The sequence below is a fragment of the Pezoporus wallicus genome, unplaced genomic scaffold (genome assembly GCF_028554395.1).
Source record: "Pezoporus wallicus isolate ANWC-B61680 ecotype Strahan unplaced genomic scaffold, APGP_CSIRO_Pwel_v1 contig_8100, whole genome shotgun sequence".
In the NCBI taxonomy this organism is placed as follows: Eukaryota; Metazoa; Chordata; class Aves; order Psittaciformes; family Psittacidae; genus Pezoporus; species Pezoporus wallicus.
Genome location: NW_026635079.1, coordinates 32,519 through 50,678, shown reverse-complemented (window position 1 = coordinate 50,678; position 18,160 = coordinate 32,519). Strand labels below are relative to the sequence as shown.

General features: G+C 37.6%; 1 protein-coding gene across 3 annotated transcripts in view; it reads left to right on the top strand.

Annotated features, from left to right (window-relative positions):
- The window catches only part of SLC44A1 (solute carrier family 44 member 1), a 72,524-nt gene that overhangs the window by 39,512 nt on the left and 14,852 nt on the right, over positions 1-18,160 (top strand). For all 3 annotated transcript variants that reach the window (XM_057401406.1, XM_057401393.1, XM_057401398.1), the window contains exons 5-9: positions 7,762-7,855; positions 12,191-12,360; positions 14,220-14,309; positions 16,349-16,476; positions 17,362-17,548. In XM_057401406.1, coding sequence (XP_057257389.1) covers positions 7,762-7,855; positions 12,191-12,360; positions 14,220-14,309; positions 16,349-16,476; positions 17,362-17,548 — 669 coding nt within the window. The remainder of the gene's footprint in view (positions 1-7,761; positions 7,856-12,190; positions 12,361-14,219; positions 14,310-16,348; positions 16,477-17,361; positions 17,549-18,160) is intronic.

Sequence of the window (18,160 nt, the reverse complement as noted above, 5' to 3'; positions counted from 1 at the left end):
AAAAGTTATGCAGTTGACCACTCAGATCTTCAGCCTGTGCAAAAGTGCATGCTCTAAAATACAGGAATGTTCTGGCAACCTCTGGAGGAAGGAACAGAAAGGAGCAGTGTTGGCTGAGATCATGTTCTCATGCTGTTCTCACACAGCCATGCTGATACTTAAGTTTGTAGAACTATGGATTAGACACAACTGAGAATGTTGTACACTGTGAACTGGCTGTACCTGGTCTCCCCAGGATTTTCTCATGCAGCAGAACACCTAAAGCAGGAAGTACTTGGGATTCAATGTTTTTGTTGGTGTTGGCACTTAAAAAAATGTGTAATTTGAGTAATGTGAACTGAAAGCTGCTTTTTCCAGAAATCAGGCTGATGATTCAAAATTTAGTGTCCCTGACATATTGTGCTGCTGCTTTCAAGGACTTGCAAAAGCGTTTTGAAATATCCTTGAAGATAAAATTTATATATGACTGTGCCTAATGAATAGTGAAATGTCATTATTGAAAAGAAACACTAAATATGTGGCCATAACTTCTGCTGTGTTTAATTTAGTGATAACTATAGTGAGTGGTTGTTGTGGGAACTAATATTCCTATCTGTGTAAATGACTGGATACAGATTTAGGAGCCTAAAATGAATTTTCTATTTTACAACATGTTGACAGGCATCTCAGTTGTTAGAATTCTGTAGCTGGGCCAGCCTATTTGAGGTCCAGGTGGATTTAGAGCCAGAGGTAAAGCTACATTAAGTCTGCTACAGAGTCTGACCTGAAAGAAATCAATAAAGGAAATCAGTCTGGCTAAGTCAGAGCTGGTCATCTCTGGGAGCTATGGGGAGGAACCATGGGAAAACAAAAAGGATTTTTCTTTTGCCTGAAGATAATGACTTCTTCATGTGTAGTAATCAGAGTACGTCTTTGCAGTTACTGTTGGTGCTCGCCTTAGAAACAGCAGTTACATCAGTTGCTCCCAGCTTCTGTTGTTTTTCTTATGCTCTCATTCCCCTGACGTACTTTGTGTTTAGTGAAGGTGTGCTGGTTAAAACTTATACCTTTGCTTGTGACTTTCCTTACAGTTAATGAGATTTTGTGCTTCTAGTTCTTTGGGCACCTGGGTATGTTAATTTTGGGTGTCATTTTTTTAATAGCTGGAGTAGAAGTACACTATAACTGGTTTTGAGATACAAGAGTCATCCACTGCTACTCTGCCTTGTTACCAGAATTGCCTGTCAGGGTCTTGTGCTGGAAATGGATCCTGTAGTCAAAATTAAGTTGTTTTTTCCAACTGAAATTGGCTGCATGTGGAATCCTCCAGTAATATTGTGTTGTATTATTGATTACATTAATAAGCCATTTGTAAACGGGAGGAACAGTGAAGTAATAAATCTTGCTCAAGCTTCTAAATTATTTAGAATTACATGAAAAAAATCTGTTATCAATTGCAGTGGAATAAAATGTCAAATGGCAGGGAATGCCCCCAGAATGAAAGTATGGGAAACAACTATTATTATGCATTTAGCATTTTACTTTAAAATGCTTACTGATGCTTGGGAAACATATTGTGACGCTACCAAGGATACAGCAAGAGGATTGAGTAGAAGCACAGCATTGTCTGAAAGCATGTTGTTTATGAATTGTGAAGATAAAAAAATAGGGACTTTATTTTTATGTAAACTTATACTCTGTTGGCATCACAGAGGCTGTGTTGTGGTCCTTCCTTGGCAAAGTGTTTTCTTAAACTTTTTAAAGTTATACACATGCACACACATACATTGGATATTCCCAGTATGTGTACACATACTGAGAAGGGAAACAAGAATGATCACAAGACAAGATTCTTTTTCTCAGGGAGAGTAAGGTCATTAAAAGCAGGAACAGCCTAGAGAAGTTTAAAAAATACTATTCCTAGATCTCATAATCTGAGTAATGTGAAATGAGAGGTAAAAAGTGAAACTACGAGGCATCAAAAGCTAGATTTTTCTTTTCCACACAAGTTACAGTTAATTTATGAAACTTACTTGCATGAGGATATATTTTAGATACTAAAAGATTAACTGATAGAATAGTAGTGTTTGGCTGTTTAGTAGGAGGTTAGTACTCAAGGATATCCTTGATGTGTAAGTGGTGGGGAGGTAAAGATACAACAGGGGAAACATCTGCTACTGGACAAGATGGAGTTTTAATTTAACTCCAGAACAGCTGATTTTATTTAGCACAGGGAGAGATATGAGTGGAGTTATGGGTAAATTAGTATTTGTTTTCAGCTTTCCGTACTGTTCGTAAGATTGGGGGATAGAGAGAGGATAGTCTGTTTTTTTTTTAATTACAACTCAAAATGCATATATCTGAATTCTGACTCTAGGACTTTTTTACATATGGTCAGTTGTAACAGCAGGCATGCTTAGCTGTCTCAGTGGTTCTCTTTGTGGTCTTGAATTCTGCAGTCAATTAAAGATCTAAGTAGTGAGGTTTTATGCTGGATCTTTCTTGGAACATTCTTTCAGACTCTGGAGAATGCTTACTTTTACTTCAGTCTCACTTTTATTTATAAACGCAGGTTTTAATTTCTCCTGCCCTGTGATACTCACTCTTTAAAAGAAGTGATGGTCTGTCTCTCTGCAACAGTTACAAGTTTAGATATATTCAATCCTTACTTTCCTTTAAAATACACACTGTGCTTCTTGAAGGCACCAGTGGATAGATCTAGAAAATGAAGCTTATTTTCTTCAGTGACAACAAATATCTCATATTAATCTGAGAAATCCTGGCTGCAAAGTCATTCTGTGGAAGTAGTGCTTGGCATCTTATCTGCTCAGTGTTTTTGGCTCTGGGATTTGCAGCATAATTCCCTACAGATACTTGAACCAGTGTGTTGAGCTTCCACTTTTCTGTGTCACGTTACTAGTACATAATGTGTTAATATAATATGCGATTATTAGTAGTGTACCAAGTTGTCTCATTGTATGAAACTTTTTGAGCTGATAAAGTTTGACAGGTAGATTTGAGGCAAGCTCTGGAGTGAGAAAGGTAGAAAAATGTGAAGAATTTCATCCTTGTGAGAGTCTGAGAGCCTTGTCCTTTCTGAATGCCAGTGAACTCCACCTCTGTCAATGCTCAGTAGTCAGTACCTCTGGCTTGTATTGTGAGTTGGTCAAGCATATAATCACCTGTGAGTCATGCATTCACAATATTAGCTATGTTTTAACTGGTGAAACTTACTTCTACAACACCTAGAACCCAAGAGGAATTACCACTGGGCTGTGAAAATACAGAGGCCAGTAGCTGTGATTTAAACAGGCTCACTCCTGCTAGCATTTCTGTGCATTTCTGTTATCAGTGATGACCCGGAGTTCGATTCCTGTGTCAGAGGATTTATGTTACAGATGGACTAGTATGGTGTTGATTGAGAAGGAAAGAGAATGCTTAAAACTGAGATGCTGATTTTTTTTTTTTTTAAACCATAACCTCTGCTTCATCATAATGGTCTTCTAGAAGTCAGTTATGTGACATACATGTACAGTACATACATTCTGTCAGTAAGACTCAGAATGGTGAAACCAAAAATGGAAAATCATATCAATTTCCATAGCAAACTGTGGTTTCTAGTCCCTCAGGCTGTCCTTTGCCACATGCCTCTGAAAAGGGGTATGTGGAGCTGCTTGGAGCCATGCCTAACTTAAGCAGAACATGCTGCTGGTTCTGAAGCTATCCCAGGTATCTCTTCACAGTTCTGTATTTTTCTGCTTAAATCCGTGACTCCGAATATGAGGCCATGTTTCTAGATCTGGAAGTCCTTGGTTTAGTTTCTGCCAAGAGTGCCAATAGATGGGTAGGCACTGCTGAGCAGCTCAGAATGGGATCCAAAGCTGCTGGTGTGCTTTCCAGACGCTATTATTCAGACAGTATGAATGTCAGTGGTTTCCTCTGTGGGCTGGTCCTTTAAGTGGATGACTTAGGAAGTCTTAACCATTTTTCAAGCTGTAAACTTTGATATTGATAGTGATGCTGATGTAGCAAGGGTTTTGTGTGTTTGTTTACAACACAGCAAATACAGGAAGGAAAGCTGTACTGGAGCTGTGGCCTCTAAAACTAGTTTTATCTAAACAACTTAGGTTAGTGTGTATCTTCCTATTTACTGTACTACTGTGGAAAGTCCTCTAAGCCCACATGAATTTTAATTGCTATGTCAGTTGGGAACAGTCTGAATTAAGAGTTTGGACCCCCTTTGTCCTGGCTTTCTACAGTATCTTACCTAATTTGTGCTATATGTAGCTGGTTTTAGGAATGCCAGAGACAGTGTATGTTCAGCTCCTTACTAATCCAAGCCTAGCCAAAACAGAAAGAAGGCTTTTAAAGAAAATGGTTGCTGTATTTTACTACAACTAAGTTAAGGTTTAAAGGAAAATTTATCTCTTGAGATACTTTGCTCTAGTCATATGTTCTAATGGCTAAAGCAACACTATTAATAGAAAAGAGACCATGGAACAGAAGCTGTGTTGTGTCTCCAGGATATTGCTTTGGAGGTGAAAGCTCCAAATACAGCACTGAGGGACCTGTAAACTCTATGTGCTCACCACTAGCCTGCCAACTGTTGTTTTGTGTACTTTAGAAGTATTTTCTTTAAGATTACAATATGTTGGGGTCTTAAATCTAATCCCTGTAGTACAGTTTGATGCCATTTGCCTAATGATTTCTCCAGAAGAAATATGTGCATTGATGTAAGAAGCAAAGGATATATTACTTTAATGATTTTTTAGTTTATTCTCTGAATTCTACCCATAATGTTTTTGAAACATTTACGAGCTATAATAATTTGGAAATAGTAGTAGTGTCTTTGGTAAAGTAATTATCTCAGGAAGGTAGATTATTTAAATTCTTTAAGCTTTTGGAGGCCTTGCAAACTTAAACAGCAAGAATAAGACTGGCTGTGCTAACACAGTCTGTACTAACCCAGAATAACTAGTATGGGGCGGAAGGTTTAGCAAAGCAGTCCATTCTTTCCACTCTCACCTTACAAAATTCAAACATTTATTGATGCACAGGGACTCTTAGCTAAGAAATCAGTTTAAGTGTGATATAAAGTGATACATTACTCAAGCACTCATTTGGCTTGTAAAACTCTACTACACAGTATTAGAGATGTTGGAAGGTTTTCAGACTATAAAGAAATATTTGTAAGAATAGTAAAAAAATTATCTTACCTAATTAGGTAGGACAAAAGGGCAATTGAATCTCATGGGCATTATTTCAGCTATTGGGCCGATAGTTTATTTAGATGCAGAGTAAATAATATTCCTTGTCTGACAAGCCTCATGAAAGTATTTTTCTGCTTGGCTGGGAGTCTGAAGAAGCTCACTGTGTGAAGTAGGCATCTGAAGGGAAAAGATCCAGAGGAGCTCCAAAAGTAGTTCTCAAGACAAGAGATGATAGCAACAGCCAGAGTCATCCAATGTTCCATTTCATGACAGGAGGGAACATGCCATTTTGTTCCAGAGGAACCTGGAAAGGTGTCTGTAGTTTCATCCACAGCCAGGGGCTTGTTGGGTTACCCCTGTTTGTAAGTGCTGCTTGAATAGCTTGTGTGCAGATCAAGATCTGGCATTTGGTTTTGTTTGGATTAGATTTAAGATCCAAACAGGTCTTAAGATACACATTCTTGCAAAGAGCCTGAAACTTCTTCCGTAGTGATAGCAAATTCTACGTTTTTTGTCTTAGAATCATAGAATAGTTAGGGTTGGAAAGGAACTTAAGATCATCTCGTTCTAGCCCCCTGCCGTGGGCAGGGATGCCTCACACTAGACCACATTGCCCAAAGTTCTGTCCAACCTGGCCTTGAACACTGCCAGGGATGGAGCATTTACCAGTTCTTTGGGCAACCTGTTCCAGTACCTCACCACCTTCACAGTGAAGAACTTCTTCCTTCTATCTAACCTGAACTTCCTCTGTTTAAGTCTAAACCTATTACCCCTTGTCCTGTCACTACACTCCTGGGCACAAGCTGGCTCATGTTAGTTTACTGTTGATGTAACTTAGCTTTTGTCCTGTATTCAAAGCAAAATAAAATCAGATATCTGCAATATTATTTTACCTTCTGTTTTAGAGATAAACATGTGACTCTGCTGCTGCCCCTTCATCAGTGTTGGAGTTGTTTGCAAATGCACTTGATCCAGAACATTTCCGTATCAAAAAAATAGATTAAAAATTTTTACAGTAGCATGGAGCCCATAGTCCAAAAAGAATAATACTTTTAGATACTACATTTACAATTACATTGTAAGAAAGGTAGTTTTGTCTGATGTTTGTCTGATGCCCTGTTTTTCCATAAGCATAAGGGCTTCTATAAAAAGTATAATTGAAATTGGAGTTAACATGTTTTACCTGATACCTTCTTTGCAGGAAATCTAATTTTTCTTCAATGGAGTATTTGGTGGTTTTGACCTGCCCCAAAAAAAACAACTCATAGAAGTGGTATTTAAATAATGTTCCAGAAACTGCATGGGATAGCTTGCATGGGACAGCCCGCTCAGCTGCTCTTTGTCTTCTCTTTCAGTCTGTAAATAAAAGATAACTCTTCATAGAGATAGCAGTGTGGCAATGGTAAACAAGATTTCTGCAAATAATATTCTACAGTTTCTACACGTAGTACTTCGGTTGGTGACACACAGGCGACGATAAGGCTGTGTGTCAAAAGTCTTGGTTTAATTCCGGTAAAAGAGTGTATGCATTGTCCAGAGCCAGTCTGTAGAACTCTGCTACAAAGCATTTCTACAAAATAGACTTTCACAATGGAAATAATTAAATATTTATAGGGATTATCAAGATGTCCTTTGTTTAATGCATAGGAAAACAAAAAAAGACATTAAAGGCTGTGTATCCAGACCTCTTGCACTGGGGAGTAAGCTATCTGTTATCAAACAAGCTGGGAAGACACTCTTGGATAGGCAGCTTACACCATTGGAAGCTTTCTTCCCTCTTCAGTTTCTGAGAGCCCACTGCTCCAATCTGGTTTGATGGTTGCTATATTCCTAGAAGCATTGTCTCAGATACTTGGTATTTTGATCATAGGCAAATGGAAAGAGATCTGTCTAGATAATGTACTTCCATTAGGCAAGTGTAAGGTACTAAGGAAGCCTTAAATTATGTTTGAATTTTGTTGTAGGCAACTTGATCTTTATTGTGCTGTATCAATTTGTTTGATGGAACAAACTCAGCTTCATTAAAAGGTCTGGACATCTACTGCAGAGCTTATGTTATTTTTCAGTCAACTTTCTAACTTCAGCAGTTCGGTTCCTTTGTTCTTCTCCCTGAAATCTGTAGGGCACTTGTATTTTGAAAACAGACCAAAAACAAAGCCAGCCCCCCAAAAAAACCTCAAACCCCTTGAATGTTCCTTCTGTAATGAATATTGTCTTGTGCGATATTCATGCACTAAAAATTATCAAAAAAAAGTGTGATGGAGTAGCAGAGGAGAGTGACTTCTAAGTGCTTTATGTCCTTCTCTTTTACACTACTTTGTTAATTAGCCTTTTCTACTCGACCAAAGCTAGATGGAGAGTTTCATTCTGTTACAGTGAAGCCTGTGTTGGGTTTGATTCACTGTTCCATTACAGGAGGAACTGTAGCATAACTCTGTGGTAGTAACATGAGGAGCTGCAGAATCAGGACCTGTATCAGTTGTAATACAATTTGCAAAAAATAGGAATATTTGATTTTTTTCCCCATATATATATATATATATTTATTTTTTTTTTTTTTTCCTCTCAACAGGATCCAATCTGTGTAGCTATGAACTACAGCCATCAGAATACACTACAGACCCAGCGGCTGCCAAGTTATGTCCTAAATACCCTGTTCCAGAGAGGTAATGTTAACATCTTGTCTGATTGGGGGTGGAGGGAACAGAGATCTGTTTTGTTTGTGATAGTTCTTCAGAAAATACGCAGCACGGATTTAATCAGTCTGGCAGGTGAATGTTTTAGTGTATTATTGCCATATGTTTTTAAAAGGTTATGAAGGCAACTCTTAAAGGAGAAACCAAAGTAGCCATTCATTTGTTACTGAGAGTATTCAGATGGTATCTTCAAGTTTTCTTTTATCTCATGAAACAGACTTACTGTGCTGAGTATTAGCTGGTTTACTGTCTTTCACCCTATAGCAAGCAATGTCAGCAATGCAGATCAGAGACAATTATGGTGCACTTTGGATCTTTGGGAGGAAAAGGGATATGTTGACATGCAGCCCTCTGTAGTGTTAATTTCTTATACCTCACCTCAGCCAATCAAATTTAGCAAATTTCTTCATTTTTAATTCTTTCAGTCCCCAAATGACTTAATACAAGGATGGCCAGGTACCAAAAAAGAAGATTGTATTTTATAAACAGATTGATTTGAATTTTATTGTTTAAAATATTATATTAAGTGTTTGTGAAGTAGGATAGAAAAGTTTGTAGGCCCAGAAACTCTGCTAGCTGTGCTGCCTGAACTGTGGAGATGACCGTTGATGAGAAAAGGAGTGATCTGTTTGTTGTTGAGCATATCCTTCTGGCAGTAATTCCACTCACTCAAGAGCAACCATATTGTATTTTCTCAAAGTTTAGCTTCTCAGACACATTCAGTAGTGGGTTGTAACTGCAGTCTTTTCCTGTGTAGTTTTCTGTTACATTTTTAATAAATGTTATAATTGTGTCAGTTCTAAAACCTGGGATTTTAAGTCTCTCTTGTATTCATTCTAGCCTCTGTAGTGAATAATGTTTTTATATTGTAGTGACAATAAGTAGCAGCTGGAATGTTGCTTTCTTTTTTTTTACTTTTCTCCTCAGCAGATTAATATTCCATGCAGCTAACCAGCTGTTAGAGCTGTAATACAAAACCAAATGAAAACTTCAGTGCCAGCTTGCATACTGAAAAGGCTTGTCAGTCTTAATTTTTGCCAGAATTATAGTGACTTTTCTCACTGTGTGTTCCCATGTTATTCAATCTGAATGAATATAGCTTAGTAAGAAAACAGGATAGAACAGTGTGCTGGAGCTCTAATGACACTATGGAAATTCCTTACAAAAGCTACCTTAGGAGTTATTTTTTAAAAGCCACTGTGTAGGTGGAATATTTCCCTTTTTTTTTTTCTGGTATGACTAAAATGTACAGTTTGTTTTAATATTTTGGGGATTGAAAAGTCTGAGCTTAATGCCTCCAGACAAAAAGGGCCAACACTGTATCTGTAAACCACTCTATTTTTCAGATTTTTATAGTTAAATCATTTGACTAAATTAGCGTGATTTGGAAGGGAAACTGAGTCTTTTGAAGTCAAACAAAACCCCAACTCTCTGTAGGCTGAGGCATTCAGGAAGAACTTGCCTAACACTCCTATTCTCAGATTTGATCTGTCAGAGGTATGAACCATCTGATTCCCATTCAGGCCATGGGGTGGAGGTAGGGTATTTCATGAGGACTGTTCCTTGATGATTTCTGTTTCATGACAAGGCTCCTTCACACCCTTCATTTGGGGCTCCACCTTTCAGTGGAGTCTGATCCTCCAGCTTCAAGTATTATGTCCAACTTCAACACAGCGGCACAGTCTAGCAAAGCATACATGTTACAGGAACTGTGCCTACTACATCTCAGCCTCAGTAGAGCATAACTCTTTAGAAGACTCTAAAGGAAAATGTGTCCAGCTTTTACCTGCAGCATTTTTCTATCAGCCAGCTATGCCGAGATATGCCAAGGGGCTGCCCTGTATAAAGAAATTACAAAGAGTAGCTAGCAGCGGCATTCTAACACAGTACCCACACACAGGTTGCTGTAGATGCCCAGGTGTAGTAGTGAGAGGAAAGAGCTCTCCTCTGAAATCTAGTACTTGAACAATCAGATGGGTCTCTTAACATCACTTGAATATTGCTTTAAAAATACAATTTTTAACACTGTCATAAAATACAATTTTTAACACCGTCATCTCCTGCCTTCAACTTTACTAACTCTTGTCCACGATCAAGCATCATGTTGTTATTCTCAGAAACTTGTCATTCCATTTCACTATGTAATATACCAAGTTATAATCAAAAGGCCATATAAAATAGTGCAGGTCTATTATTATATTTTTTATTAAACAAAGCACCTTACCTCACCTACTCAGTCAGAACCACTGAAATAGCAGCAGATCTCAAAAGGTGGATTCTCAGTAGTCCCATTTATACAGGAAAGCTTGTGGGAATGACTAAGCTCATATTTTTTTCAACTAATTGTAGCAACGTTAGAAATTAATTACTGCACATAGAAATAGGTAATTTAAAATGTACAGTGAAATTGCTATAACTTAAGGGATGTTAAATGAGTAATATAAACCATGCAAAAAGCATGCTTTCCTCTTTTGGGATGTATTTTGAAACAGTATTTTAAATCCATTAGTTACCCTTTCTAAAATGGATATTTTCATATTTGAATGTAGGAATGACAGTCATTTGCCTGCTCCCATCTTAAAATTTGTTATTGGCATTGACAACTTCTAAGTAGTCTAGGCTTTGTGCAAAGTTGGAGCAGTTAACAATTAAATAAACCTCTCAAATTTCAGTCTTTTCCAGCATAACTGCATATAATGAACTGCAGTATGCTGCATATTCCAAAATAGGCTATAAGAGGCTGAGAGGATACACGGACCGCCTTTTAAATAGGGCAGCCATCATTATGGATTTAATTTCATTTTTAACAACTGTGACTAATTCACAATTACTTTGCTGTGCTTAACTGCTGTTTTCATTACTACCCAAAAGTATACTGTCAATATGAGCATCTCCAAATGCATTGACCTACTCATCACAGTAAGTTTAAAACCATATCATGTACAACCATCAGTCACTTCAAACAAAACGTAGGATCTGCTAATTACCTAGCTGTGGCAGGTGATCATAAATTCTCCCAAATTCTAGACAGAATAATTACACACTAGTGCTTTTCAGCATGCTGTCTTTCTTTCTTTCTTTGTTTTTGTTTGTTTTTTTAACTTCCCCACAAAAAACAATGCATAAAAAGGGTGCATCTAAGGCAGCTGGTTTACTTACTATGTGCTTAGAATGGCAGAATTTTGGAAAGACATGGGCTTAACGAATAGTTATTGAGTACAGAGAATTGCTGGTTTATAGGTCATTGCTGAATGGGCAAACTGCAAAAGATTATGTGCATTGCTGCTACAGTCCACTGAAATCTTTTAAGTTAGGATGATTGGGTAAGGTGAAACAAATAGAGAGGTTAGAAGAAAAGTCTGACTTAATACAAAAGGTATTTCTTTCACTGGATCCGATTATAGGAAGGAACACGTAGTTCATGGACTGTGTTTGAAGTGTAATCAGGAAGATTGATCAAAAAATGTAATAGTCCACTTTGAGATCTGACATAGTTTGTGAGCAAGAAAGGCAGTTACTTAATGGGAAACATTTGGAAAACAAAATTACCCACTTTTCAAGGGAAGTTTTTGCTCTCTTATATCTTCCTCTATTGGAGTTGATAACAGGTTCTGCTGAGCATTCTGCAAAGTTTAACGCACAGCATCGGTATTTTTGGGGAGGATGCTTCCAAAACACTTCAGGAATAATGAAACAATATAGGCGTGTTTGCATGTGTAGCAAAGAATGTAGTGCATAATTTTTACAAAGCTAATGAAAGTAAACTCTGTGATTGTAATTTTCAATACAAGAGCAAGTTCAGAATGGGAAAAACTAAGAATAAATAGGTAAGTTTTGCTTGGCAACAGCTGGAAGTGCTGATATATTTTAGCGTAGAATGTATGCTTGCAAGAAGAGTATTGTCATTCTGGGATTTCTTTTGCTGCAAATACGAGCTAGTATTCTGTTCTAACATGAGTGAAAGGCATTGTTTCAGCTGCTGGTTCACCACCTGACACTTGATTGAGAGATGTTTAAGTGGAAATAGGAGCATGTATTTTCTGAACCTTGCCATTTAAGGGTGGGAGGGTAATAATTTCCTATTGGACTGTGCACGCCAGTCTCTCAGGGTCACTTGTAAGAACTGCATCACTTCTCATTATGATCATCCTCATTCCAGCAGCACTTGTGCATTCAACACATGGTTTCTGGTTATGATGTTATGAGGGTGGAGTGGTTGCATCTATTCACCTTTCATTTGTGTGTTGATGTGGCATTTATATTAAGTAATTTTTTTTTCTGATTTTTTTTTTCTTGTGTCACCAGTGCACCTATTCCATTCTTCCATCGCTGTGCTCCTGTGAACATTTCCTGCTATGCCAAGTTTGCAGAGGCCCTGATCACCTTTGTCAGTGACAGTAGTGTCTTACACAGGCTGATTAGTGGAGTTATGACCAGCAAAGAGATTATAATGGGACTTTGCTTGTTATCACTAGGTAATTGTTTTTCTCATTACTAGCTATTTCTTAGTACTGCATTAGGAGATTGTTAACACCCTCTACCCACAACAAAGAAAGCAACATGAATTATAGCAATAAGCCCTTTTAAAAAATTGTTCAGAATGCTTTTTAAAAATTTATTTGATAGCTGTGTAACTTACTCAGAAGCAATCTATGTATGCATTCCTGTTTTTTCTCCGCTTGCACTGATTATGAGATAGATGATGTGTGGCTATTGGTTAGCCAACATTAGTTTTGGTACAGTTAACACAGCATCCCCGTTATCCTAATTTTTATTATAGTATTCCCCTTTCCCATTTCTAATACTCATTTTCTGCCAACCCACCTCCAAATAAACCGTTTCCAAATAAAAAGGGCAGGGTAAGAAATGCACAATAGCACAATAGATTGTAGGAGGTTTAGTTTGTTTCATTTAACATACTTATGCAGGGATGTGGGAACTTTTTTGGGGTAAATAAAAAACTTAAGTGCTCATTTGTTTATTGTATGTTACCTCCTTCTTCCCCTTCTTCCAAAATTAAAAGCTTCAGGCATTTGAAAAATCTCAGCAGTGTAGAGGTGCTAACTCATTTCTACAGTTGCAAGATGCCTCTGGCCTATAAAATGACATATTGTACTACACCAAAGTGCTGTTTTAAGTCTTGTGAATTAAGGTGGAATGCTACTCACTCACATAAGTTATTAATGACTCTATACTCCTAATAAGTATAAAATTTGAAATCCTAAAATGGAAAGCTTCAGATACTAGCCATGTATATGAGCAGTGTGTGGTTTAGAAAGAAGCACTGTGAAGCTGTACCAGATAAAGAAGTTCTTTGTTTTCAGTCTGCCTTTGTGGTAACTAAAAGACAAATAAAAAAAAAAACCACCAAAAATCGATGCTAGATCCCATTTAAAAATAACAACCAACCAACCACAAACAAAACAAAAAAAAACACCACCACAGAAACACAAAAGACCATTGAGTATCTTGTCAACTACAATTGGAAAGTTGTTTATTCTTATATTCTGACAGCAGCAGTAGTTGATATTAACAGTAGAAAGTCTGTTCTGCATCTGAAAGCTAGCGGCTGATTAGCAATGATACTTTTTTGGTAGAGTCAGAAGTTAGTACAGACTTTTAGATACAGTTAATTTAAAAATACTTTTCATACCTTCACGGTTACTGAATTTATTTATTTTTAAACAGTGGGTAAGATTGTGTGATTCACAAAGCCAGGTTCCAGTGTAGCTGCTGTACACAAATATGTATATGCAGGAATATGTGTGTGCATTTACATTCACTACTCACTAAATCTTACTTGGCTGAGATTGTAGAGGGCTTTTTAACATGCAGCTCCTGAATGGCAGTGGAACTATATGAACAAAGCTTGTGAATGTGGAAAATAAAGTTGTAATTTTTTTTACATTTTACTGGCATGACATTTTGAAATACACAGCATCATGTTATCTGCACTTGTTTAACAAGCGTACCTGAGTGCAAATGCTGCTCTGGTCCTCAGGGGCTGTGTTTACATTACTAGACTTAGAGTACTGTCATATCTTTCTGTCTGTTTTGTCATTGTCTAAATACATCTCTGTTTGTATGTATGCATTCTGTCTTGTATTTAATGTACCCTGTAAATGTATTTATGCTTTCTTTGTTTTAATCAACAGTATAAAAGCAGAAGTTGTAGAGGTGCCTAAAATATTTAACTGTCTGTGCAGTGAGTTTGTAAGGCTCAGAAATCTGTCTAAAAATCCTGCTGGAAGGCAGTTATCTTAGTGCAGTGGGAGAATTAGGAATTTCTCCTTGACATAATTGCTCTTCTTATTTTATTTGTCTTCTTTTGCAGTGTTGTCCATGATTTTGATGGTTATAATCAGGTACATTTCAAGAGTACTTGTCTGGATTTTAACAATTCTTGTCATTCTGGGATCACTTGGTAAGTCTTGTTTGTCTCCCATTTTCTGAGTGCCCAGTTCTAATCTTTGTGCTCCGTGTCCTCAGGCCAGCTACAGTCCTGCAAAGATCTTCATTTACCTTCAGCTTTCCATTGAGTTGCTTGCATATGTCTTGGAAAAAAGCCACCTTTGTAATTGCAGTTCTGTCCCCAGAGAGCACACTGCTCCTTAGAGGCTTGCTGCACACGCTGCTTGGCTGGCAAGCTTCCTGTCAGCCTAGCTCATTATAGCCTACATAAGCAATACGGGATATTCCTCACATCACTTGTAGCACAGACCTAAGCATTTCCTACATCTTAACCTGCCTTCTGAACATGTCAGCAATGCAGCTAGTCTGGGTGTATCTGATGGCATACCCACCCTCTGGATGTACTTAAGCATGCATGAATCAAAGGGCAACTTACTATTTATGAAACCTCAGGGGATCTTGGGATGTAGATGTGTCCACACAACCGTGTTGTATTGATCAGTCACTTCAGTCATCTGAATAGCTCTGTAGGCGTATCTAAGAGCTGTTCCTCAGGAGAGGAAGCAAAGATGCTTTTCTAGCATTTCTAATATAAATCTTGTATTTCCATATGACTTGGAAAGTTCTGCATGATCTATAGGTCATGTATGAAATGCAACCAGCTGTGCTGTCTTCGGAATGGCTACACATTGCCTCATCCAAAATTATATAGCTTGCATGAAAATAGCCTTACTTTGTCACATTAGCTTTTGCATTTGTAAACCTAGAGCTTTCTATTCTTGGTACTCAGTAGCTATGCAAAAATGTATGGGGAGATAATTGTAGGGAAGGAATGAAAATAGAATAATCATATTAGGAAGCACTAGCAATTTAATTCTTGCAATTATGACTGCAAAGAATGGAGAAAAAAAAATCAGACCATCTATGTTTTTTCAGGATCACTTGTTTTTTTCTGCTTACTGGTCTTAGGATCTGTGACCACAGAAAAGCTAAAAAAAAAAAAAAAGAAAATTTTTTTTTTCACTCTCTTTAGAAACTTTGAGTGAAAGAGTTGAATAACTTATTGCCATCTGTTGTTCTGTTCTAAAAAAAAAAATCACACCCATTACACAAACCGAACAAGAACATGTCAATTGTGAGACATACTGCTTGTTTTGTATTCGCTGTTTGCTTAGGAGATGCCAAAAGAGCATCTTCCATTTCAGACCTGAGCAGAGTACCTTCAGCAATGACTTGTGATGTCTAGATAAGTCTGATATATATATATGTCTCAGAGTGGAGAGCTCATCTCTCTGAGGGGCTGGAGTCCTCTGTTTAAGAAGTATTCTACCTCAGACAGGTAGCTAGAATAGGAGAATGATATTCTGGCCACAAGATTTAGGATTTTGTAACAGGGTTAGGAGAAATTTATACTGGCTTCCTGTGCCTTTCACTGATGTTTGTTCCAGTGCCCAAAAGACACTGCCCAATGAAGAGGTAGCCATGTGTCAGTAGTCCAAGGTGCCATTTTCAGCATCAGGGCTGTTCCTTCTTTTCTTCATTAGTCTTCCCAGGAGTTGTAGACTCCTTTTGTTATTTTGCACCCTAATCCAAAGCCCCCTCTCTGCTTCCCTTCCTAGATTCTTACTCCCTATCTTATTATACACATATAAACATATATCCTACCATATAACTCTTTGTTTTTATTTTTGTTGCTCTATTGCCTGTGTGATGGAAGGTGTGATCTTCATTGTTAGGGTTCCCCATGAAGTAGTTCTTTCATGCACTTCACCCTGAAACACAAAGAGCTGCAAGTCTCTTAAGTGGTCATAGTGGAGTGAGACTGGGAAAGGAGTGTATCCACTTGAGAAGAGGGCAACAGAGGAGGACTAAGCAGTTCTCCTTCCTTCAGAGCTCCTGTTGGGTTAAGCATCAGTGCCCCTGCCTATTCTTTACCAGACTAGACTTAAAAAGAAGCAAATGTTTAGTTCCTTTGCTGCTAGGTAGTTTGACAGTGTCACACAGAAGGAGCATCTTTCATTTACCCTGTTATCTTTTTTCTCTAAAATATAGGTGGTACAGGAGTCCTGTGGTGGCTGTATGCTAAGGAACGAATATCTGCCAGTGCTGTTGAGACTCAAATAGCCAAAGACAATCTTCAGGCTCTCCTGATTTATGCCATTGCAGCTACAGTCTTCACGGTATGCTTTGCTAATGACTGTATTATTTTATTGTTCTGGTGGTCTCTTGTTTTTTTATTAAAGTGAAAGGTTTATGTTGCACACATTCTTTTAAGAGCTTATTTCTACTCCAAGCTCTGTTGCAGTGGGTTTGTTTGTTTGCTTTTTACTTCCAGGCATTGTTCTTTAATACCTGGTTTTGAGTCAGGAGAGATTTCCTAACCTTGCAGCTACTTTCCTCTACCACAAAATGTCCACAGGGACTTCCAAGAATAGCAATAATATTGGACTCCCAATCCAATTTCACTTACAAGATTTTTCTTAGGTTCCCCACTCAGGGGTACTTAGTCATTTCAGTTTATTTTAAAGTCCTTTAACCGTTCCTACTTCTGAAATTGGTTGCTCCCAAACATTTTTCATTATCAGAAACATCATTGTGAGCTGAAATACTAACACTGGTTATAGAACCAATTTATCTTCTTTAGGCCTTGCTTTTTGTTTCAGAGTCACTGACTTTACTACTAGAAGTTGACAATATTTAACTAACTTATATGACAAGACCACCACACCATGCTCAAATATAAATGTTAAATTGTATTCTTCATTACATCTTGTTGAGTTCACTGGTTTACAGAACAACTGAGGATAGAATCTGGTCTAATCTAATCAGGCTGACCCTGATGATGATTCCAAATACATAATTATGAGATTGGTATTCTGCAAAAGTGTAAGTTGGAAAATGATTTCTCACCAGAAGAAGCTGATGCAGATTTTACATTTTGATCTTGTGATTCTATAGATAGAGCATGTGTTAATTTGCTGCGTTTGAATATCCTAGCTGTGTAAAATGATACCTTACTTATTTTTCAGTTCTCTAAAATGTGATTTTGAAACTTCTCCCTCTAGGTTATCTTGTTCTTGATAATGTTATTTATGCGTAAACGAGTAGCTCTCACCATTGCCTTGTTCCATGTGGCTGGCAAGGTCTTCATTCACCTGCCGCTGCTAGTCTTCCAGCCGTTCTGGACATTCTTTGTGCTTATCCTCTTCTGGACATACTGGATCACAGTCCTGCTTTTCCTTGGTACTACAGGTAAGCAGCTACCAGACTTATTTTAAATAAATTCCACTCCATTTTTGTATGGTTTCAGGCAGAGTTGGTTAAAAAGCGTGTGTGAACCTCTAGGAAACAAAAATCCAAAACACTGTGTGTACTGTGCTTCTGTTCTTGTCTGCTTTGATGACTTCAAAACACTTGTTTTGAGAAAGTTGTGTTTGAGTTTGCATTCCCAGTATGTCACTTTGTGCCTTAGGATGGCTTTTTGATTTGACTCAAGTTGGCATGTTGCAAACCAAAAAACTCCATTAATAAGAAGGGTATAACTTTTTTTTTTTTATAATTCCCTTTAATTTTACATAAGCAGGTTAAAACTAGCCTAATCTTGCAGCTGATTTCATAAGCTATTGTATTGTAGTCACTACTCATACAGATAAGACATAGTAATGAAAGGGCTATTGCACAAAATTACAGTCTCCCAAAATGTGAATATGCCAGAAGTAGTTTTCAGTTGTTCATAACTTACATGTCCAGTATTACTCCTGCATTTTGCAGAATTATTAGGGAGATTTTCTGCTGTTTGTATTCTGAGAGCAGCCACTCTACTCTCAATTTCTGCCTGCTGTGTGGAGCATAGAACATGAGAGC